At 37.8% G+C, this 23,284-nt stretch overlaps 1 protein-coding gene and 1 non-coding gene across 2 annotated transcripts in view; one reads left to right on the top strand and one right to left on the bottom strand.

Moving 5' to 3' along the window:
* LOC130026003 (disintegrin and metalloproteinase domain-containing protein 18-like) overlaps positions 1-22,588 on the top strand; it is a 124,076-nt gene extending 101,488 nt beyond the window's left edge. Inside the window, 3 exon segments of the mRNA XM_056116660.1 lie at positions 2,646-2,791; positions 22,446-22,554; positions 22,556-22,588. Coding sequence (XP_055972635.1) covers positions 2,646-2,791; positions 22,446-22,554; positions 22,556-22,588 — 288 coding nt within the window.
* On the bottom strand, positions 13,048-13,154 carry LOC130026234 (U6 spliceosomal RNA). Its single transcript, XR_008792845.1, has one exon. It is a non-coding gene; the product is annotated as a U6 spliceosomal RNA (small nuclear RNA).
* Positions 22,589-23,284: the final 696 nt, after the last annotated feature.

Below are 23,284 nucleotides of genomic sequence, written 5' to 3'. Positions count from 1 at the left end.
GTCGGCCATGTTGACTGCATGCAAGGCAAATGCCCTACTGCTATTTTTATTGATAGTTGAGCCAAGAATAAGCCCTGCACACCAATGGATACTGGTGTGACCCAAAAGCATATATAATCACATTAAATTCATCTTCTCAGCTCCTTTTCAATACTATACACTATTGATCAACTATTTGCATTTTATGTCTTTTTAAACAATTTCATTTCCATTTTTGAGACACCTCCCAAGCTGTGGTCAAGGTCAAGGGTCCAGAGATCAAATTCAAAGCTTATTTTTGGCTGGGGCTGGAGCGATAGCACAGCGGGTAGGGTGTTTGCCTTGCATGTGGCCGACTGGGGTTTGATTCCCAGCATCCCATATGGTCCCCTGAGCACCACCAGGAGTAATTCCTGAGTGTAGAGCTAGGAGTAACCCCTGTGCATAGCCAGATGTGACCCAAAAAGGAAAAAACAAACAAAACTTATTCTTGGCTCTGCACTCATGGATCACTTATGACAGGGCTCAGGGGAACATATGGAGTTCCCGGGATCTAAACCAGGTCAACCGCATGCAAGGTCAACTTCTTTCCACTGTATCATCCCTTTAGCCCCTTATCAAAATATTTTGTATAAAATTAAAGTACATGGATAGAAAACAAACAAGTGATTGCTTCAAAGATTCAAAGATAAATATTTGAAACATTATAAATAAACCCAACCCTTCATTTTCTTATGTGAGTTTGATTGCTCAAGTTCAAGTAATTGAAATGGAATTGTGAAAAATTAAGTATCAAAATAAATATAGACAAAATATGTCAGACATTGTCATGTATGTAATTTTCTATTAAATATTTTATAAAATTTATTACCAAAATTTTCAACACATTTTCTAAATTAATCCTAATATTCTATAGTCTTAATAATGTCACTGTGGCAGTGGAGTGTCAATTTAAAATGTGTTGTGATTATTTAATACATGTAAACCGAAAGGTTCAGTGAAATGTGGCTCTGGACCATGTTGTACATTCAAACGTGAGGTAAGCTTCCAGCGTTTATTAAAAGGATATTAAATGTTCTATAGAAGGCTGCAAAAGTTGAATCAATGTTGAATTTGTTGGAAAATGAAAGTAATTTAGTAGAGCAAACTTGAGAATTCATAAACGTCCACCGTAATGTGGGAAAACTACCGCGAAATAAAGGAGGCATCTTAGCTGGATAATTATCAATCCAGATTACCATCTTCTTAAATATTACAAATTTAATAAAATAAATCTTTGATATTGCTGCATAAAATAATAACTCCAGGAAATCGTAAAGTCAAATCATAAAAGACTAATTTTTGAACAATTAACAAAAGAAAAAATTGTATCACAAACCAAATGTGTAGTGTATAAATCAGACAGAGAACTCACTCATTTGTATATAAAAGGTGAAGATCACCCATGTGTGCGTGTACACACACACACACACACACACACACACACACACACACACACACAGGTAAAGCCATACCCGCACAGTTTATAACAAAGAAAGGAGAACTGTCAAATTTACATACAGATCATACTTAAGATAAAAATAAAAATAATTATGCAGTGTTATAGAGAATTCAGAAGGATGGCTGTATTTAAAACAATATCAGAATAAAGTGTACAAGAACATGGAGATAACCATCTCTTCTGGATGCCCCTGGTGGAATTCTAAATGTTTAAAATCCCTTTGGTGAACAATATATTGTCAAGTTTATCACCATATGTATGGAACCTAAAAGTATGCACATGTATAGAAAACTCAGGAAAGATTACCAATCATATTATTGTTTATATTAGCAAATTTTAAAAAAATTCTAGTTCTTACTCTGGAGAACCTGGCAGGCTACCAAAAGTATCCTGCCCACACAGCAGAGTCTGGCAAACTCCCTGTGGAGTATTCAATATGCCAAAAATGAGTAACAATGATGGGCCTCATTCTCTTGACCCTGAAAGCACCTCGAATGTGGCACTTTTTCAAATCTCAGGGCTAGGACAAAGGAGATGTTAGTGGGGCCTGCTCAAGGCAATCGATGACCAACAGGATGATAGTGATACAGTGATAATAATGTCTGGGGGGGGGGACCCAGAAGACCCCTGGTGGTACTGGAGAGCATATATCCAGGTGATTAAGCATATATATAAGCATATATATATATGCATATATCCAGGTGATTAACACTTGTTTATGTTGCTGCCACAATAAGAAAACATCCATCTATTTTTCTGATTATTTTTAAAACTTGAAAACTAATCATTTACTCTTTATATCTATAATTTTGGCTATGAAGAGAAGTTTATATATATATAAATGGAATCATATACATATCTTGAAAAACAAATGATACATTTATCATTATATCCCATAGGGAAGGGCTTTGTAAATTATTTCAATATTTTGTGTTTTGGAGGGTTCACACCCTGTAGTGCTCTGGGTTTTCTCTTGGCTCTGCTCTCACAGATCACTACTAGCAGTTTTTAAGAAACTATTTAAGGTTCTGCGAATGGAATCTGGGTCTCTCGCCAGTCCCCTAGTCTTAATAATCATAAGGGAAAACGTGATTGCATTATTTTGAGTTTTTTGTAAGAAATAAAGACAGCATGGCTTATTGTAATTACATATTTTATGTTTCAGATATGCAATAATTTAGGTAATTGTCATTGCTTTCCTGGCTATAGACCTCCAGATTGTGAATTCCAAATTGATTCACCAGGTGGAAGTATTGATGACGGAAGCATTCATAAATCTGGTAAACAACTAAACTTTTACAACAAAATTCAGTGTTTGATAACAAAATAGAAATGTTAACACTGTTGAAACAAATATCTTCTGATTTCTGAATACTTAATAATGTGATTAACTGCATTACTTTTGAAAATGAAATATATTTATACTTTCTCTTGTTCACATAAATGAAGACTACTAGCAAAATTATTCATTGATTCCACATTTAGTCATTGATGCATTCTTTTCTTTTTTTAATGTATGAGCATTGCTATTTATTCAGCCATTGATTAAGCTGATTGAATTGGGCATGAACTCCACATTACTTTTTTTACTTCAGAATGTTAATTTTATTTTCTTATTTTGTTATTATTTCCCCCCTTTATATTGATTCACCATGAGATAGTTACAAGGCTTTCATGTTTGAGCTTCAGTCATAATCATCAAACACCCATCCCTTCACCAGTGCACATTTTCCACCACCAAAATCCCAGCATTTCTCGCCCCCCCCCACCCTTTCCAACCCTTCCCCTGCCTGTGTGGCAGACAATTTCTACCACACTCTTTCTCTCTACTTTGGTTACATTCTATATTTTGACACCAGTCTCACCACCCAATGCTAAATGATTTGATTTGTATTGCTTGTTATGGATAGAATACAGTGTTCGGGAAATTCTGTGTCGTTCTCTTCTGGGAGCTTTAGTTTATAGTCTCTGGGTCTTGGCTGTTGATGAGACTACATGGTGCCAGGGGCAGTTTGTGGGTGTGGCTGCCAAGTTTCTGGAAAACTGGGGACCTGGGGGAAGAGTCTCAGTCCCTGTCCAAGCAGGCTTGGAGATCTCAGTCATGGGTTTCTGCTTACCTGGGTTTTCCTGCCAGTTGGCTCTTGGGTGAGGTTCATTCTCTCTTGGGTGGGGCTCGTCCTTTCTTGGGTGAGGCTCATCCTAGAGTGTGGAGAGTGACCTTGGCCATGGCGGTGGTTGGGTTCTGGAGGTTTTCCGGCTGCTGGGGTTCTGCTTGGGGCGGGGAGGGAAACTCAATCCACTCCCCTCCAAGGTGCCCCAGTGAAGACAGCCTACACTTGTCGCTGGGTTCTGGAAGCTGCACTTGTCACTGGGTTCTGGAAATTGGCGGCCACTGGGGTTTTTAGGGGACAGGCAGAGGGATGATGCCTGCCCCCATTTGAGGCACCCTGGTGAAATCTGCCTGGCTTAAAGTTCGGAGGCATCTCTGCAGCGAGCTGCTCAGTTTGAAGATTCTTTTGTGTCTATCCCCTCTCGGAGAGCCCGGCAAGCTACCGAGAGTATTCGATATGCCAAACACAGTAACAACAAAGTCTCCAATGGAGACGTTACTGGGCCCGCTCGATCAAATCGATGATCAACAGGAGGGCCTTTACCTTTACCTTTACCTTTACCTTTACCTTTGTGTCTATAGATCAAGGTCCTTGTTTCCATCTTTTTCAAAGAAGTAAACTATGGCATATGCCCTGCATGGTGTGCCAGCTTGCCACATTGCACCATGCCACTGGCCCTGTGGCTCGAGATTGATGTGTCTCTGAAATAAGGCCAATAAATTAGTTTGTATTGCTGAGCCAGAGGTGGTTTGTGGGAGTAGCTCCCACATACCTAAGTTTTGGCCATTTAATTTCTTTGTAAACTTGGCCTCAAGTTGTTGGGGTCTGCCCAAAGGCACAGCTGAAATTTTGAGGTACCTGGAAGTCTGAAGGCAGCATCAGGCTGCTGATGCACTCACCCCACAGGTACAGGTTGACCTGCTGGTGGCACCATACCCCCATTGATGCATTCTTTCTAGAAACATGTTAAATAAAATTGAAATCCAAATTTAGGAAATTCAACTCAAACAGCAATTGTAGAGAATGCTTTTAAAGATATAAATCAGAATAAAAATAAAGTAAATGATAAACAATAGCTTTATTTATTAAGCAGAAAATTAAAATAGAAAATTTAGTAGAGCATGAAATGACAAAAAGGTCACTGCATGATAATCTGATGCTATCTCAGATGATTGTAAATAACAGTAAATAAGGTGTGAAGATCAGTTATATTCGGCACATGATAAGAGCAATGAAAATAAACAATGTGAAGAAGTTTTTGGAAGATAGAAGTTTAGGATAACTTAATTTTGTGTGCTATTGAAATAATGCTTTTATATAAGAAAAACAACATATAATGTCATACCCAAGAAAACTTTCTTCAAAAATAAAACATTGAGACATCAAGACATTTACCATATAAGCAAAAATTGACATTACATATAACCAACATAGATGAGCACTAGGCATTACAAATGCTTAAGGGACAGAGCAGAGATACAGCTGAGTCCTAGGTTTGGTCCCTGGAAACTGGGAGCTACCATCATGCTGTAGCTAGGGAACAATACTGTTTCAAAACCAAAACAAAATAGGGGCCAGAGAGCTGGTAGGGTGCAGCCATGCATGCAGCCAACCTGGGTTCAATCCCCGCCATCCCAAATGGCCCCCAAAACTGCCAGCAGTGATTCCTGAGGGCAGAGTTAGGAGTAAACGCTGAGTACTGCCAGTTATACCCCCCAACCAAATGAAATAAATAAGAAATGCATCGGAGAATGATGTAAGTTAAAAATAATGACACACAATTCAAAAGATAATGAAATAGAGGACTCGAGTTCAGCCAAATTTATGGACAAATAAATGAATTCTCATTATCATATTATTGATTTTAACTTCATATTTTATCCATGCAAGATTTAGAAGATATGCACAAAACTAATGATAAACTCATGTAATTTAGTTTACAATGTACCAGATATAATTTATGATAAAGGTATAAATATCAGGAAAAGTTGTATATAAATAAATTGTATGTGCCATTGGGATCTATTTGATATTAGTTCAAATAAAAAATAGATTTACATTATCAAGAGTATTTTATGTCATTGTATGTGCATAATCACACAAGATTAGGGTTAATTATGTAAATTTATAATCCATCAATAAACACCAAGATTATTAATTTTTCATAGTCATGATAGTCTATGACTAGTTAATAGTCAATATAATTCATAATAGTCATCTAAAATTTGTCTATCACAATAATATTGCTCTTATACCAGAAATGTAGCTTTTATGATTATATCACTTGGAGGCATTCTTCTCCTTTCGATTCTTCGACAAATGAAACTTATTCAAGAACTAATAAAACTGAGATTTTTATCAGCACCCAGCAGCAATTGTTGCATTACACAACATGCATTGCTCTAAGTAGCTAGATTACTTAGCCTTATTAATCATGTTTTCATCAATAAAAAATAATTTAAAACATAATTAACAACATGTTACCATTAATTATGATGTCAACAAATCTCACTATCACCATAATGTCAGTATTAAATGAGGAACTTAGGCTAACAAAGATCAAGAACATAGTTCTTAAAAAAGTATCACTTAATATAAGAAATCAGGAATTTCAAGAAACTGTGCCATACAAATGAGAGCATATCATACACTTTTACTTAACCTAAGTAATTACTATATTGTAGGGAGCGATAGCACAGCGGGTAGGGCGTTCGCCTTACAAGCGGCCAACATGGCCGACCCGAGTTCGATTCCTCCGCCCCTCTCGGAGAGCCCGGCAAGCTACCGAGAGTATTCGATACGCCAGACACAGTAACAACAAAGTCTCCAATGGAGACGTTACTGGGCCCGCTCGAGCAAATCGACGATCAATGGGAGGGCCTTTACCTTTACCTTTACCTACCCAATGACATTTTTTTTCTTTTTGGGTCACACCTGGCGATGCATAGGGGTTACTCCTGGCTCATGCACTCAGGAATTATTCCTGGCGATGCTTGGGGGACCATATGGGACACTGGAATTCAACCCGGGCCAGCCACGTGCAAGACAAACACCCTATCTGCTGTGCTGTCACTCCAGCCCCTACCCAATGACATATTAACAGCTACATGTACTAGTTAAGTAGCTCTAATCTTTTTTTGCTACCATTAAATGGGGAGAAATGTCAGCAGAATTATAGCTACTTATTCAAATTTTCAGTCATCATGTTTATTCACCAAAGGGCTCTGCTAAAGGAAAATTTTACCTTTGTCTTTAGGTTTGTAGTCTAATACTTAGACATTTTACCTAATTCTTAATTTTTATTATTATTTTAATTTATAATAGTTTAGATAGCTAAAATTGAATTAAAATTATTGTGTTAATATAAAGTTTCTACACCCAACCACTACCAAAGTGCTGATGACCCTTCACCACTGTCCTTATGTAACTTCTACGATGGTCTTCATTTTGCTCCATTCCCGCTATTTGGTGTTGGATTTCAGTGTCAAGGGTTTGTTATTATTCAGTGCTATTTATTTCTCAGCATATAAACCATATAAACAGAAATCATCCAGCATTTTATTTTTTCTCTGACTCACTTCACTTAGTATGATCTATTCTACAAATCTATCCATATTTCAGCAAACATTACAATTTTATTTTTTTTCTTACAGCCATAGTAGACCACTGTGTATACATACCAACTTTTTTATCCACTGATTGATTGTTGGACAGTTTGCTTGTTGCCTGGTCCTGACAGTTGTACTAAGTATTGAAATGAAAGTTGTCGTGCATATACCTTTCCAAGGAATGTTTTATATTTTGGGTAAAGATACTGAGAAGTAGAATTGCTAGTTCAGATGAGAGTTATGTTCCTACTTTTTGGGGAAAATCTCCACACTGCGACCCAGAAAGGCTGAACCAGATGGTATTTTCACTAACAGTGAATGAAGTTTCCTTTCTTACCTCATGCCCATCAGCGCTAGTTATTCCTAATCTTTTTAAAAAATAAGTTTTAATGGCTCACTGAGATGCATTTACAAATTGGCATGATTACGTTTCAGTCACACAATGCTTGAGCATCCATCCCTCTACCAGAGCACATTTTCCACCACCATTGTTCCCAGTGTCCCTCCTGACACCCCCACCCAATCTCACTACCTGCCTCTGTAGTAGGTACAATCCTTCTTACTCTCTCTATAATTTTGGGTGCTATGATTTGCACTACAGATACTAAGAGGTCATCATGTTTGGTCCTTGATCTACTTTCAGCACATATCTCCCATCCCTTGTGATCCCTCCAATTATCGTTTACTTAGTGACTCCTCCTCCATCCCATCTGTCTTTTCCCCTATCATGTGGCTCCTTTCCCAACCATGGCATGATCCTCCTGGCCCAATCTCTATTGTTCTTAAGTGTTAGTCTCGTATTATGCTACTTTATATTCCACAAATGAGTGCAGTCATTCTGTCTGTCCCTCTCTTTCTTACTCATTTCGCTTAGCATGATACTCTCCATGTCCATCCACTTAAATGCAAATTTCATGATTTCATCTCTTCTGACAGCTGCATAGTATTCCATTGTGTAGATGTACCAGATTTCTTTAACCAGTCATCTGTTCTCAGGCACTTGGTTTCCCAGATTCTATTGTGAAAAGTGCTGCAATAAACATAGAAGTGTTTTTTTCTAGTGTTTTTTCCTTTTTTTTGCATCTACAGGATATATTCCCAGAAGTGGTATTGCTGGATCATATGGACTCAATTTCTAGTTTTTGGAGGAATTTCTGTATTGTTTTCCAAAAAAGGCTGTACCATTCGGCATTTCCGCCAACAATGAATGAGAGTCCCTTTCTCCCCACATCTGCACCAGCACTGGTTGTTCTTGTTCTTATTGATGTGTGCCAGTTTCTGTGGTGTAAGATTATACCTCCATGTTGTTTTGATTTGCACGTCCCTGACGATTAGTGATGTAGAGCACTTTTTATGTGCATTTAAGCAATTTGAATTTATTTTTTAAAAATTTTTAATTATATAAAGTACTTCACAATATTTTATTGCATTTAATATTCAAACACCAATCCCACCACCATTACACCTTCCATTACACCACCTCTTCCCACAACAATATTTTGGGTGTTTCTATCCCAAATCCCAATCACTTCCCCAAAGCAAAACTGAAATAATGTAATATTTCCTTCTAAGGTTGTTTGCCTCCTAATTTGAATCCCATCAAATATGGTGCGGTACTCTTGGAGTATGGGTAGGGTGTGTCCTATAAAATGTTGCGTGGCCGCATTTGCCACACAGTCAGGAAAAGGTTCATTCGTGAATGAGACTCGATCCACGCGTGTGGAAAGCGACCATGAGTGTGGCAGTGGTGAGGTGTTTATTTCATTGAGTTATTTATTTATTTTTTTTTTATTAGTGAAACACCATGAGGTTCAGTTGTAGATTTACAATTTTTTGTGCTTGGGTTTGATTATACAATGATCAGATACCCATCCCTCCACCAGTGCCCATTTTCCACCACCATGGATAATATCCCCCCCACCCCCATCCCCTCATCCCCCCTTGCCTCTGTGGCAGGGCAATCCCCTGTGTTCTCTCTCTCCTTTTAGGTGTTGTGGTCTGCAAAAGAGGCATGGAGTGGCAAACATGTTCAGCCCATAGTCCACTTTCGACATGCATCTCCCCTCCCTCCTGTGAGGGTCCTCCAAACACCCTTTATTTGGTTTTCCCTTCTCTATCTGAGCTGCCCTTTCCTCTAGAATGCCCAACTGGCCACTAAGCTATGGAGTAATCCTCCTGGTGCTGATCTCAGCTATTCTTGGGTATTAATCTCATATTTTGTTACTTTATATCCCCCAGATGAATGCAATCTTTCTATGTCTATCCCTCTCTTTCTGACTCATTTCGCTTAGCATGACACTTTCCATGTTGTACCACTTGTATGTAAATTTCATGACTTCATCTTTTCTAAGAGCTACATAGTACTCCATTGTGTAGATGTACCAAAGTTTCTTTAACCAGTCATCTGTTCTTGGGCATTCAGGTTTCTTCCAGTTTCTGGCTATTGTAAAGAGTGCTGCAATGAACAAACAAGTGCAGATGTCACTTCGACTATACATTTTTTGCCTCTCTGGGGTATATTCCCAGGAGTGGTATTGCTGGGTCAAATGGGAGCTCAATTTCTAATTTTTTGAGAATCGTCCATACTGTTTTCCAGAAGGGCTGAACCAGTCGACATTCCCACCAACAGTGAAGGAGTGTCCCTTTCTCGCCACATCCGCGCCAGCATCGGTTGCTTTTGTTCTTTTGAATGTGGGCCAGTCTCTGAGGTGTGAGATGGTATCTCATTGTGGTTTTGATCTGCATCTCCCTGATGATTAATGATGTAGAGCATTTTCTCATGTGCTTTTTTGCCATTCGGATTTCTTCTTTGAGAAAGTTTCTGTTCATTTCATTGCCCCATTTTTGGATGGGGTTGGATGTTTTCTTCTTGTGAAGTTTAACCAGTATTTTGTATATCCTGGATATCAACCCCTTGTGTCAGATGTGTATTCGGCGAATATCCTTTCCCATTCTGTAGACTGTCTTTGTATTTTGGTCACTGTTTCTTTGGAGGTGCAGAAGCTTCTTAGTTTAAGATAGTCCCATTTATCTATCTCTGTTTTCACTTGCTCGGCCAGTGGCATGGCATCTTTGAAGATACCATTAGCTTCAATGTCATGGAGGGTTTTGCCAACTTTGTCTTCAATGTACCTTATGGTTTCTGGTCTGATGTTGAGGTCTTTAATCCATTTTGATCTTACTTTTGTACACGGTGTTAGGCAGAGTTCTGAGCCCATTTTTTTGCATGTAGCCGTCCAGTGATGCCAGCACAATTTGTTAAAGAGGCTTTCCTTACTCCACTTCACATTACTTGCACCTTTATCAAAGATTAGATGATCATATGATTGAGGGGAGATGTCAATGTATTCAACCCTGTTCCATTGGTCTGCAGTTCTGCCTTTGTTCTAGTACCATGCTGTTTTAATTATTACTGCTTTGTAGTACAGTTTGAAGTTCGGGAGGTTGATTCCTCCCATTTTCTTTTTCCCAAGAATTGCTTTAGCTATTCGTGGGAGCTTATTGTTCCATATAAATTTCAGGAGTGTTTGCTCCATTTCTTTGAAGAATGTCGTGGGTATCCTTATAGGGATTGCATTGAATTTATACAATGCTTTCGGTAGTATTGCCATTTTGACAATGTTAAGTCTCCCGACCCATGAGCAGGGGATATCTTTCCATTTCCTCATGTCCTCTTTTATTTCCTGAAGTAGTGTTTTGTAGTTTTCTTTGTACAGGTCCTTTACTTCCCTAGTTAAGCTGATTCCTAGGTACTTGATTTTCTGGGGCACAATTGTGAATGGGATTGTTTTTTTCATGTTGCTTTCTTCTCTCTCACTGTTTGAATATAGGAATGCCATGGACTTTTGGGTATTGATTTTATAGCCTGCAACTTTACTATACGAGTCTATTGTTTCTAGGAGTTTTTTGGTGGAGGTTATTGGGTTCTCTAAGTATAGTATCATATCATCTGCGAATAGTGAGAGCTTGATTTCTTCCTTTCCTACCTGAATGCCCTTAATATCTTTTTATTGCCTAATCGCTATTGCAAGTACTTTCAGTACTATATTGAATAGCAGTGGAGAGAGTGGGCATCCTTGTCTCGTCCCTGACCTTATGGGGAAGGCTCTCAGTTTTTCCCCATTGAGGATGATGCTTACTGTAGGCTTGTGGTAGATGGCTTTAATTATGTTGAGGAAGGTCCCCTCTATACCCATTTTGGCTAGGATTTTCATCATAAAGGGGTGCTGGATCTTGTCAAATGCTTTCTCTGCATCTATTGATATAATCATATGCTTTTTATCTTTTCTTTTGTTGATATGATGGGTTATGTTGATTGATTTCCGAATGTTGAACCGTCCTTGCATCCCTGGGATGAATCCTACTTGGTCATGGTGTATGATCTTTTTGATGGGTAGTTGGATTCTATTTGCTAGTAGTTTGTTGAGGATCTTTGCATCTGTGTTCATCAGGGATATTGGTCTGTAATTCTCTTTCTTTGTGGTATCTCTGTCTGCTTTTGGTATCAGTGTGATATTTGCTTCGTAGAAACTGTTTGGAAGTGTTTTTGATATTTCAATTTCATGGAAAAGCTTAAAGAGCATTGGGAATAAGTCCTCTTTAAAGATTTGGAAGAATTCACTAGTGAATCCATCCGGACCAGGACTTTTGTGCTTGGGGAGACTTTTTATTACCATTTCAATTTCCTTGATGGTGATAGGTCTGTTCAGGTATTCCAGGTCTTCTTGGTTCAGCCTTGGGAGTCTGTAGGAGTCTAGGAATTTATCCATTTCCTCGAGGTTTTGATGTTCCGTGGCATACAGTTTCTCAAAGTACTCCCTGAGGATCCTTTGAATTTCTGTAGTTTCTGTTGTAATGACCACCTTTTCATTTCTGATTCGGTTTATTAGGGTTTTCTTTCTCCCTTTCTTTGTGAGTTTTGCTAGAGGCTTATCAATCTTGTTAATTTTCTCGAAGAACCAGCTCTTGGTTTCATTGATCTTTCTGATTGTTTTTTGGGTTTCCATCTCGTTAATCTCTGCTCTGAGTTTTATTATTTCCTTTCTCCTGTTCGGGTTGTGCTCCTTTTTTTGGTCCTTCTCCAAGCTCTTAAGCTGTGAGGTTAGGTTACTTATGTGTGCTCGCTCCTCCTTCCTGAGGAATGCTTGTAGAGCTATAAACTTTCCTCTTAACACAGCTTTTGCTGTGTTCCATAAGTTTTAGTAACTCGTGTCCTCATTTTCATTTGTTTCTAGGAATCTTTTGATTTCCTCTTTGATTTCCTGTCTAAGCCACTCGTTGTTCAGTAGAGCACTGTTTAATTTCCAGGTGTTTGATTTAGTTTTCTGTTTTTGTATGTGATTTACTTCTAATTTCAGCGCATTATGGTCTGAGAAGATTGTCTATACAATCTCTATCTTCTTAATTTTTTGGAGGCATGTTTTGTGGTTCAGCATGTGGTCTATCTTGGAGAATGTTCCATGTATGGTTGAGAAGAATATGTATTCAGCTTTTTGAGGATGAAGTGTCCTGTATATATCTACTAAGTCCCTTTCTTCCATTGTTTCCCTCAAATGAAGTATGTCCTTGCTAAACTTGAGTCTGGTTGATCTATCAAGAGGTGACAAAGCAGTGTTGAAGTCTCCCACTAGTACTGTGTTGCTGTTGATGTCTTTTTCCAAATCTATGAGTAGTTGTTTTAAGTACTTTGCTGGTCTCTCATTAGGTGCATATACATTTATTATTGTAAGTTCTTCCTGTTGTACAGATCCTTTGATCAATAAGAAATGACCTTTACTGTCTCTTATGACCTTCCTCACTCTGAAATCGATGTGGTCTGATATTAGGATGGCTACCCCAGCTTTTTTATAAAAATATGGAATGCTTCACGAATTTGCGTGTCATCCTTGCGCAGGGGCCATGCTAATCTTCTCTGTATCTTTCCAATTTTAGTATATGTGCTGCCGAAGCGAGCACTCATTGAGTTTTTTCACTATACACTGTTTCAGTCCCTGGGAGTTTCATTAGACAAATCAGCTGTAAATCTTAAGGATACTCCTTTATAGGCAATTTCTTCCTTTGTTCTTGCTGGTTTCAGAATTTTGTCTCTGTCACTGCTTTTCATCATTCTGATCAGGACATGTGTTGGAGTGTTTTTTGGACTTCTAGCTGGTACCCTTCAGGCCTTCCGAATCTGATTGCATCTTAGCAATGATGTATGACAGTTTCTTCTTCATCAGGGTTTTCTTCCTGTCCCTCTGGGATTCCTATGATTCTTATGTCATACCTCTTGCCTTCATCCAATTTTCTCTCGGTATCTGTTCATTTTGAGGCACTTTTTCATTTTCTGCTGTTGTCTGGAGATTATCTGTACTTCATCTTGGAGCTCACTGATTCTATCCTCTGCTGCTGGGGCCTTCCACTGAAGGTGAATTTTTTTTTAATTCACCTACCAGGTTTTTCAAATCTGTCATTTATGTTTGTAATTTTGTTTGCCTTTTCCCCATTTCTGCTCCCAAATTCTCTTGCATTTTATTGACAGTGTTCCATTGTTTCTTTTAGCTCCCTAAGCATCCTTAGTAGCTCCCTTCTAAATTAATTGTCTAGTGTTTCATTACTGGTTGGGTCTTCTGGGCTAGTTTCTTCACGAACTAAACTCGATGGGCTTCTCTGTTGCTTTATCATTGTGACCTCTGTGGTTTAGACTATCACGCTCACTGTTACTGTTGTGTTTTTGGTGTAATATTAATTGAGGTAAGGGTAAAGAATTATTGGCCTAATGTGTTTTTGGAGTTGGACTTCCCTAGTGAAAGTTCCACCTAAGAGACTAATTTATGGTTCCTATGGGATATGGATGGGGAGAATAAGTTTCTGACACCACTGCCTCCCCACTCCCCCAGGCCTATACTTGCATAGGGGGAGATTAAGCGTGTCCTTGAAATTTGACTGCTAGTGGCGTGGCCTCCTGGGTTCCTGTCCATTGGAGATCTGGACTTGAAAACAGGCTCTGCCCACCCCCAGCTGTGTGACTCTGGATTGAGACCCCCACTGAGACTGTAGCTGAATAGGGGGTGATTAAGTGAATACTTGAAACTTGGCTTCTAGTGGTGTAGCCCACCTAGGTACCCATCCCTCAGAGATCTGTTCCAATTCTTTCAATAATTATTTACATGTTTCACTGTATATATCTTTTACATTCTTGTTAAGTTGATTCCTGGCAATTTATTATATCTTTATGATACGATTATTATTATTATTATTATTTTGAGCTGGAATGATAGCACAGTGGGTATGGCATTTGCCTTGCATGCAGCCAACCCGGCCGACCCAGGTTCGATTCCTCTGCCCCTCTCGGAGTGCCTGGCAAGCTACCGAGAGTATTTTGCCCGCACAGAAAAGACTGGCAAGCTACCCGTGATTTATTCGATATGCCAAAACACAGTAACAAGTGTCACGATGGAGACATTACTGAGCCCGCTCAAGCAAATCAATCAACAATGGGAGGACAGTGACAGTGACAGTGATTATTATTTTATTTTTGGTAACACATAACTGTGCTCAGGACTTACTCATGGTTCTGTCCTCAAAGTCTCTCTTGGTGATAATTGGGGAATATTTCACTCAGGATCAAAACAGAAACATCTGCATGTAAGGAAAGTACTTTAGCCCCTATATTATATCTTTAGTTAATTATTTGCATTCAAGAGTACTACATTTTTGTATTGATTTTGTAGCTTACTGTCTTGCTACATTGATTTATTATTTCTAAACCTTTTTTAGAGTCTTTAGGTTTTTGACTATTTACTGTACTAATATGTGTATATTTTACATATCATATACATATTATATAATAATAGTTGTAGTTTAACTTTTCTCCCTTCGATTTAATTTTGTCTAATTTCTGCAGCAAGAAGTTAAAAAATTGTATTAAGTAAATGTAGAAAAAGTGGAAATCTTTGATTTAGCTATCTCAGAGAAGACTTTCAGGTTTTGCTATTGAGTATGACAGTTCCTGTGGATTTGCAGTAGATGGCCTTTATTATCTTTTTCTAAAATAATTAATTAATTATTTAAAAAAATTGAATCAATGTGAGATACATGTTACATAGTTCTTTATGATCGAGTTTCAGTCACAAAATGTTACAACACAACAAGGAGTACATTTCAAACCACTGATGTTTCCCGTTACCCTCCTCTACCCCTCCACCAGCCTGTCCCTATGGTAAGCACTTTTTTTCCCTCTCTTGCTCTCTTTCTCTTTCTTTCCTTTTGGCATTTTGGTTTGCAATGCAGGTACAGAAAGCTTACCTACTTCCAGCACTCATTTCTTTTTTTTTTTTATTTATTTATTGAATCACTGTGGGAAAGGTTACAAAGCTTTCAGGTTTAGGTCTCAGTCATGCAAATATCAAACACATTTACCTTTACCAATACTTATTTTTTACCATGAAGAACCCCAATAAAACCCCACCCCCCACCCCTCCCAGTCCCTGTGAGGCAGATGAATTCTAGTTAACACTCTATTTGCTTTGATTAGATTCATTGTTTCAATAAAAGATGCACCACTATTATTTAGAGTTTACCCCACCCCCCCAAATCAGACATGCTGAAAAAGCATTGTGAAGTGATTTGCTTTCTACAGCTGGGTTCAAGAATTAAATGTTGGTTTTGGATTTCTGCTATTTTACTTATTGACCCTGGAAGTATTTCTACTGAAAGTCAGATAGTTAAGAAATTGGTTTCTGTGCTCTGGAGTCGTGGCCGTGCTGGAGAGCCGCTCGTGGGGGGCAACTGGTGGCCTCGGTAGGGCGTGAAGGACGGACCGGAACGCCCCCCTTCCCATGAGGTTTTAGTCGCCCCCACAGCCCCGGCTCATACCTGCTGTCAACAAGGCTCCCATGTGGCCGCCATCTTTCTTTCCAGAGGGAGGAGGGCGGAAGGGAGCAACACCCTTTCCCCTCCGGCAGACTTGATGGCCTGGATTAACGCATAGTCCTTTCACTTTTCTGCTCCAAGCTGCTGGGTTCTGCATTAAGTCCTTGTGCTTCTGGGGCTGTGGCTGTCCAGCACTCATTTCTTGTCCAGAGTGATCATCTTTAGCTATCACTGTTATAGTGGAATTCTCTGTCCTAACTGCCCCACCCTACCAACAATAGCAGCAAACTTCAATTCATGGACCAGTCCTCCTGGTCCTTGTTTCTACTGTCCTTGGGAATTAGACTCCTAGTATGTTTCTTTTAATATCTCACAAATAAGTGCCATCATTCTGTCTGTTACTCTCCTTTCTCATTTCACTCAGCATGATTTTCCATCCATCACTAATTAGCCGCGCGACATCCTATTATGACATCTTATTATCTCATTCCTATTTTGGACAAACTGGCAGGCTACACACGGCAGAGTCTGGCAAACTCCCCGTGGCCTACCCAATATGCCAAATACCAGTAACAATGATGGGTCTCATTCTGCTAAAGAGCCTTGAATATAATCTCAGGGCTAGGGTGAAGGAGATGTTACTGGGGCCTGCTCGAGGCAATCGACGATTTTCCATCCATTTATAAGAAAATTTTATGACTTCATTTTTCCTAACAGCTGTGTAGTATTCCATTGTGTAGATGTACTATAGTTTCTTTACCCAGTCATATATTCCCTGGCACTCAGGTTATTTTTTCCAGATTCTGTCTATTGTGACTTATACCACAACGAATATAGAAGTGCAGATGGCTTTTCTGCAGTATGTTTTTGGGACTCTGGGGTATAGTCCAAGAAGTGGTATTGCTGGGTCATATGGAAGCTCAATTTCTAGTTTTTTGAGGAATGCCCATATTGTTTTCCAAAAGGGCTGGATCAATGGCATTGCTACCAACAATGAATGAGAGTCACTTTCTCCCCACATTCTCGCCAGCATTGGTTGCTCTAGTTCTCTTTTATGTGTGCCTGTCTATGTGGTATGAGAAAATGTCTCATTGTTTCCTTTTTAAATTTATATTTTTTGAGTCACCCTGAGATACACAGTTACAAAGCTGTTCAGGATCAGGTTTCAGTCATACAAGGTTCCAACACCCATCCCTCCATAAGTATCCATTTCTAGCCATATGTGGTCATTCTTGTTCTCTTTGATATGTGCCAGTTTCTGTGGTGTGAGATGATATCTTATTGTTTTTATTTGCATTTCCCTGATGATTAGCGATGTAGAGCATTTTTTGTGCTTTTTATTCATTTGTATTTCTTCTTTGAAGAAATTTCCATTCTCTTTTTCTCCCCAGTTTTTGATGGGGTTGGAGGTGTTTTTCTTGTAAAGTTCTACCAGTACCTTATATATCTTAGATATTAAACCCTTATCAGATGGGCATTGAGTAAGTAATTTTTCTCAATCTGGGGACTGTCTTTTGAGGTGCAGAAACTTTTTAGTTTAATGCAGTCCCATTTGTTTATCTTAGCTTCCACTTGCTTGGTCATTGGTGTTTCATCTTTGAAGATGCCTTTAGTTTCAATGTCATGGAGAATTCTGCCTGTGTTTTCCTCTGTAGATATTATGGTTTCAGGTTTTATATTGAAATCTTTAATCCATTTTGATCTGATTTTTGTGCCTGGCCTTAGAAAGAGGTCTGAGTTTATTTATTTGTTTAATTTTTTTTTTGCATGTAGCTCTCCAGTTTTCATTTGTTGAAGAGGCTTTCCTTGCACAACTTCATATTCATTGTTCCTTTATGAAAGATTAATTGATCATATATTTGAAGTTCAGTTTTAGGTTTTTCAACTCTATTCCATTGATCTGCAGGTCTGCCTTTATTCCAATACCATGCTGTTTTAAGTACTACTGCTTTGCAGTATTTGAAGTTGGAGAAGGTGATGCCTTCCATCTACTTTTCCCCAAGTAGTGCTTCAGCAATTTGTTGTTGTTGTTTTTTTATACAAATTTCAGGAGTGCTTCATATATTTATCTGAAACACGTCATGGGTATCCTTACAGGAACTGTAGTGAATCTATACAATGCATTGGGAAAAATAACCATTTTGACAATGTTAATCCTCCCAGTCCTGAGCAGAGGATGTGTTCTCTTTCCTCGTGTCCTCTTATTTATTGAATTGGTGTTTTGTATTTTTCTTTGTATAGGCCCTCCACCTTTTTAGGTGATTCTGAAGTACTTGACTTTCTGAGGCACAGTTGTGAATGGGACTTAAACAATATAGTTTTCTTTTCTTGTGTTATTTGTATATAAGAAAGCCATGGATTTTTGCTTATTGATTTTGCAACCTGAAACTTTACTACAAAATTTATTGTTTCCAGGAGCTGTTTTGTAGGATCTTGAGGATTTTCTTGGTATAGTATCAAGTTACCTAGAAATACAAAAATCTTGACTTATTCCCTTTCTATCTGGATGCCCTTAATAGCTTTTTCTTTGAGAGCTTCTGTGGAAAGAACTTTCAGTACTAAACTGAATAGTGCTGGTAAGAGTTGGCAAAGTTGCCTTGTGCTTGATTTTAGAACAAATGCTTTCAATTTTTCCTCATTGAGGATAATGCTTGCTGTGGGCTTATGGTAGATGACTTCGCTTATACTGAGGGAAGTTCCTTTAAGTCCTATTTTGTTTAGGGTTTTTATCATGAACGGGTGCTAGATCTTGTCAAATGATTTTTCCACAGCTATTGATACAATAATATGGCTTTTATCTTTTCTTTTATTGATAAGGTATATTATGTTGATTAATTTGTGAATGTTAAGCCATCTTTGGATCCCGGGGAGGTATCCTACTTGTTCAAGGTATATGATCTTTTTGATAGGTTGTTGGATTCTATTCTAATATTTTGTCTAGGATCTTTGCATTTGCATCCATCAGGTATCATGGCCTATAATTCTCTTTTTTAAGTGGTATCTCTGTCTGCTATGGGTATCAGGGTGATATTTGCCTCATAGAAACTGTTTGGGCATTTTTCTTTTCCTTTAATTTTCTGAGAAAGCTTGGAGATGATTGGTAGGAGGCCCTATTTAAAGGTTTGAAAGAATTCACTAATGAATCCACCTGGGCATGGAATTTTGTTATGGGGAAGACTTTTGATTGCTATTTCAATTTCCTCCACGGTGATAGGTCTGTTTGGTATTCCAAATTTTCTTCGTTCAGCCTTAGAAATCCAGAAATTTATTTTTGCAAGGTTCTCTTGTTTTATGGCATAAAGATTCTCAAAATAATCCCTGATGATCCTTTGAATTTCTGTGGTTTCTACTGTGATGTCCACATTTTCATTTGTAATTCGGTTTATTATTTTCTCTCTGTCTCTTTCTTTGTGAGTATTACTAATGGTCTATTGATCTTGTTAATCTTCTCAAAGAATTAGCTCTTGGTTTTGTTGATCTTTAGGATTCAATTTTTTGGATTGATCTTTTGGAATTCCAACTCAATTTCTGCATTTGTTTTATTAATTCCTTCCTCCTGCCTAATTTGGGTTCTTTTTTTCTGGTCATTTTCTAAGATCTTAAGCTGTGAAATGAAATTACTTATGTGAGCTCTTCCTTCCTGATGAATACCTATAGAGCTCTAAACTTTCCTCTTGACACTGTTCCTGTTGTGTCCCACAGGTTCTGGTAGCTTATGTCTTCATTCTCATTTGTTTCTAGGAATATTTTGATTGACTCAGATTTCCTCTCTAAGTCACTAGTTGTTCAGTAGTGAGTTGTTTAATTTCTAGGTGTTTTATTTCCCGCCCCCTCTGCTTCTGTATGTGATTAATTTTGTAACAGTGTATCTCATAGTAATTCAATAAAAGAAGAAAATGTTGTCAAAATTAAGATATTCTATTGATCAAAAGAAAATATTTGCACACCATACTTCAAAAGTTGAAATTTCAAGATATATTAAGCACTATGGTGGCTCAAAAATCCAATAATGAAGAGAGAATATCAATATTAACAGACATTAATTTCCTCAAATAATATATAAAGATTCCAAAATGCACATAAAAATTGCTCATCATCACTGATTACCAGGAAAATGCAAAACAAAATGGTAATGAAATATCACCTCTGTGAAATGTGAAAATGGTCTATACCAAAGTTTGGAAACAGTAGAAAAGGAAGTGAATTTGATGAAAAAGAAATTATTATTTACTTCTAAAGAACTGTAGCACATTTCAGCAACTTTGGAGAATCATAAAACCATTAACAAATAGGACTTTCATATGATCTAGCAACTCTTCTGTACATCTACTACAAGAAGACAAAAACATTAATCCCCCCAAATATATGCAGGTTTATGTTTATAACAGCAGGATTTATAATAACCAGTATCTGAAAACAACTCAAATGCCCCACAACAGTTGAATGGATAGAGAATTTGTGGCATATATGTATATAGGGTTAATGTTATTTAACTCTAAGAAAGTTAAAATTTTGCATTTTGCAATAACTTGCATGGAATTTGTGTTTGTTAAATAAAGTTAAGAGTTGCTTAATGAACTGAGATGGGAAGTAAATGACAAATTGTATCCTACTTCACATATACGCATAATTAAAGAAACAAAAATAAAGGGATTATATAATTTCTAATCGAACTCTAACACATGATCAATAGAACTGGGAACCGAGGTTATTGGAGGTGATAGGGAGAAAGTTCTGTAGGATAATGGTAAAGGTAAAGGTAAAGGTAAAGGTAAAGGTAAAGGTAAAGGTAAAGGCCCTCCCGTTGATCGTCGATTTGCTCGAGCGGGCCCAGTAACGTCTCCATTGGAGACTTTGTTGTTACTGTGTCTGGCATATCGAATACTCTTGGTAGCTTGCCGGGCTCTCCGAAATGGTAAAGGAATCTTGAAAAATTGGAGAAGATGTAGTAGAAACTCTGCAACAGTAAATCAATAACTTTAATAGTATTATAAACTGTTACCTCAATAAAAGTAATTAATCAAAAGTAGATATAGATTATTGGACAATGTTTAGTATAAAACCATTTGATGTTTTATTTGCTTTATAATATACCAATGCATGAGGAGCTGATGTTTTAGGTAGAAAAATTTTAAAGTTTGCTGCTCATCCATTTCATTTCTGTGACATAATTACTTCAATGATGAATGTTTTTCTCATTAAATGCATAGGATAAAAAGCAAATGAAATAAAAACACTGCCTAAAATATATCTTAATCATGCTGAATGTAGTAAGTAGTACTCAAAGCCTTAAATATTCATAATATTTAAATATTCTTAAAATAAAAATAAAATATGAAAAATACATTGCAAGAGTGAGCTGTGAATATGAATTTTTTTATTTTCCACTTTGTAAGGGTTTTCCATGTACGTTTTTGGTTATTTTTGGGGGGGATCACACCAGGCGATGCACAGAGGTTACACCTGGCTCATGCACTTAGGAATTAACTCCTGGCAGTGCTCAGGGGACCAGGTGGGATGCTGGGAATCGAACCCAGATTGGCTGCATGCAAAACATCCTACCTGCTGTGCTATCACTACAACACCTTAATGTAATTTTAAATGATGTGTTATGTGTATTTTTGTGATTTATATCACTGTATTACTATCATCCCATTGTTCATCGATTTGCTTGAGCGGGCTCCAGTAACATCTCCATTTGTCCCGTCACATGCTATTGTAGCCCAGTGGCATATTGGGGACTCTTTCAGGTTAAGGGGAATGAGGTCCATCATTGTTAATGTTTTCGGCATAAGGAGTATGCCACGGGTAGCTTGCCAGGCTCTGCTGTGTGGGCAGGATACTCTTAGTAACTTGCCGGGCTCTTCGAGAGGGATGGAGGCTTTGGGGGCAGCCTCTAATCATCTTTACAGGTGTTCCCAGTCAGGCATATATGAGGGCAGAATACTTTCTGTAGCCTGCTGGGTTCTGTGTAAGCAAAAACTAGACAATAAGAGGTCGCATGGCCATGAATGTGGCCGTGAGCTTATGGGGAGCTTGGTTTTATAGTCTGTGGATCTTGACATTGGTGGGATTACACGGCAGTTGATGTGTGTAACTGTCTAGCTACTGGAAGGTGGGGGATCTGGAGGAGGAGGCCCAGTCCTGATCTGAGCAGGCTTGGAGATCTCAGCCCCGGGTTCCGCACACCTGGGTTCCTCTGCTGGTTTCTTCATGTGTAAGGGTCATCTGAGTGTGTGGAGAGTGGTCTTAGTGTGGCTGTGGCTGGGTTCCAGAGGTCATCATATATGTGAAGGTCTTTATATGTATTTATATAAAGTAAAACAATAAGTAAATATTTTGTTAAGACATGTTGTTTTCTATTTTTTATCTAGGTAAAGGTTCTACTAGAAGCAGTAATACACATCAGAACAATTGGCTTATTCTGAGTTTCTACATTCTTCTTCCCTTTATCATAATTTTTACCATAATGATTATAAAAAGGCATAAGAAGAGAAAAATAATGCAACAAAGAAAATGAAGAATATTATGGGTAAAATGATTTATGCAAATACTTTATTATATTAAATTATACTGCTTATGAATCTTCCATATTACGGTGGTGTGACACTCAATTGTAGAGCATTTTCCTTGCATGGATAACGCCTGGGGTTCTAACCCCAGCACCACATAATAGTCACCACCACAATATATCATAAATTTATAGTTGTATTATAAAAGTTATCATTTATTCCTAAGAATGTGTGCTTTTAAATGCAACATAAATGGCATTTGGTCACTTTACAACTTTGTTCTTCAATAAACTGTTAACCTTGAGGCAAGTCAAAATTCTGTAGAATTTTTTCCCTAATAAAATAATCCACATTGTATTATGTAATTTCATGTGTCAGGAAAAACATATTTCTGTGCATCATTTTTAGCACTTTTTCAGTTGGGTCTAAATTGTTTGTCATTGCCATGTTCTTTTGGCTTGTGTGTGGAATATGCGCAGAATTCTCCAAGACTTGAATCCCAATAATATTCTCAATGTAATAATCCCATTAGAAAAGATCAGAAATAAAAACAAACAAGTGGCACTATATCAAATTTTAAAAAGAAGCAAAAGAACATGGTATAAGCTAAGAGGTTTTTATATAATATATTATATTCTATATACAAATCTTTTTCTTACTTAAAATCTGTACTATAACTTTCAAAAATTATTTTGATCTTTTAATTTTCTAATATGTTGA

Source organism: Sorex fumeus, unplaced genomic scaffold (genome assembly GCF_029834395.1).
Source record: "Sorex fumeus unplaced genomic scaffold, SorFum_2.1 ptg000033l, whole genome shotgun sequence".
Lineage (NCBI taxonomy): Eukaryota > Metazoa > Chordata > Mammalia > Eulipotyphla > Soricidae > Sorex > Sorex fumeus.
The sequence above is the reverse complement of the archived record's forward strand: the minus strand, read 5'-3'. Positions and strand labels throughout refer to the sequence as shown.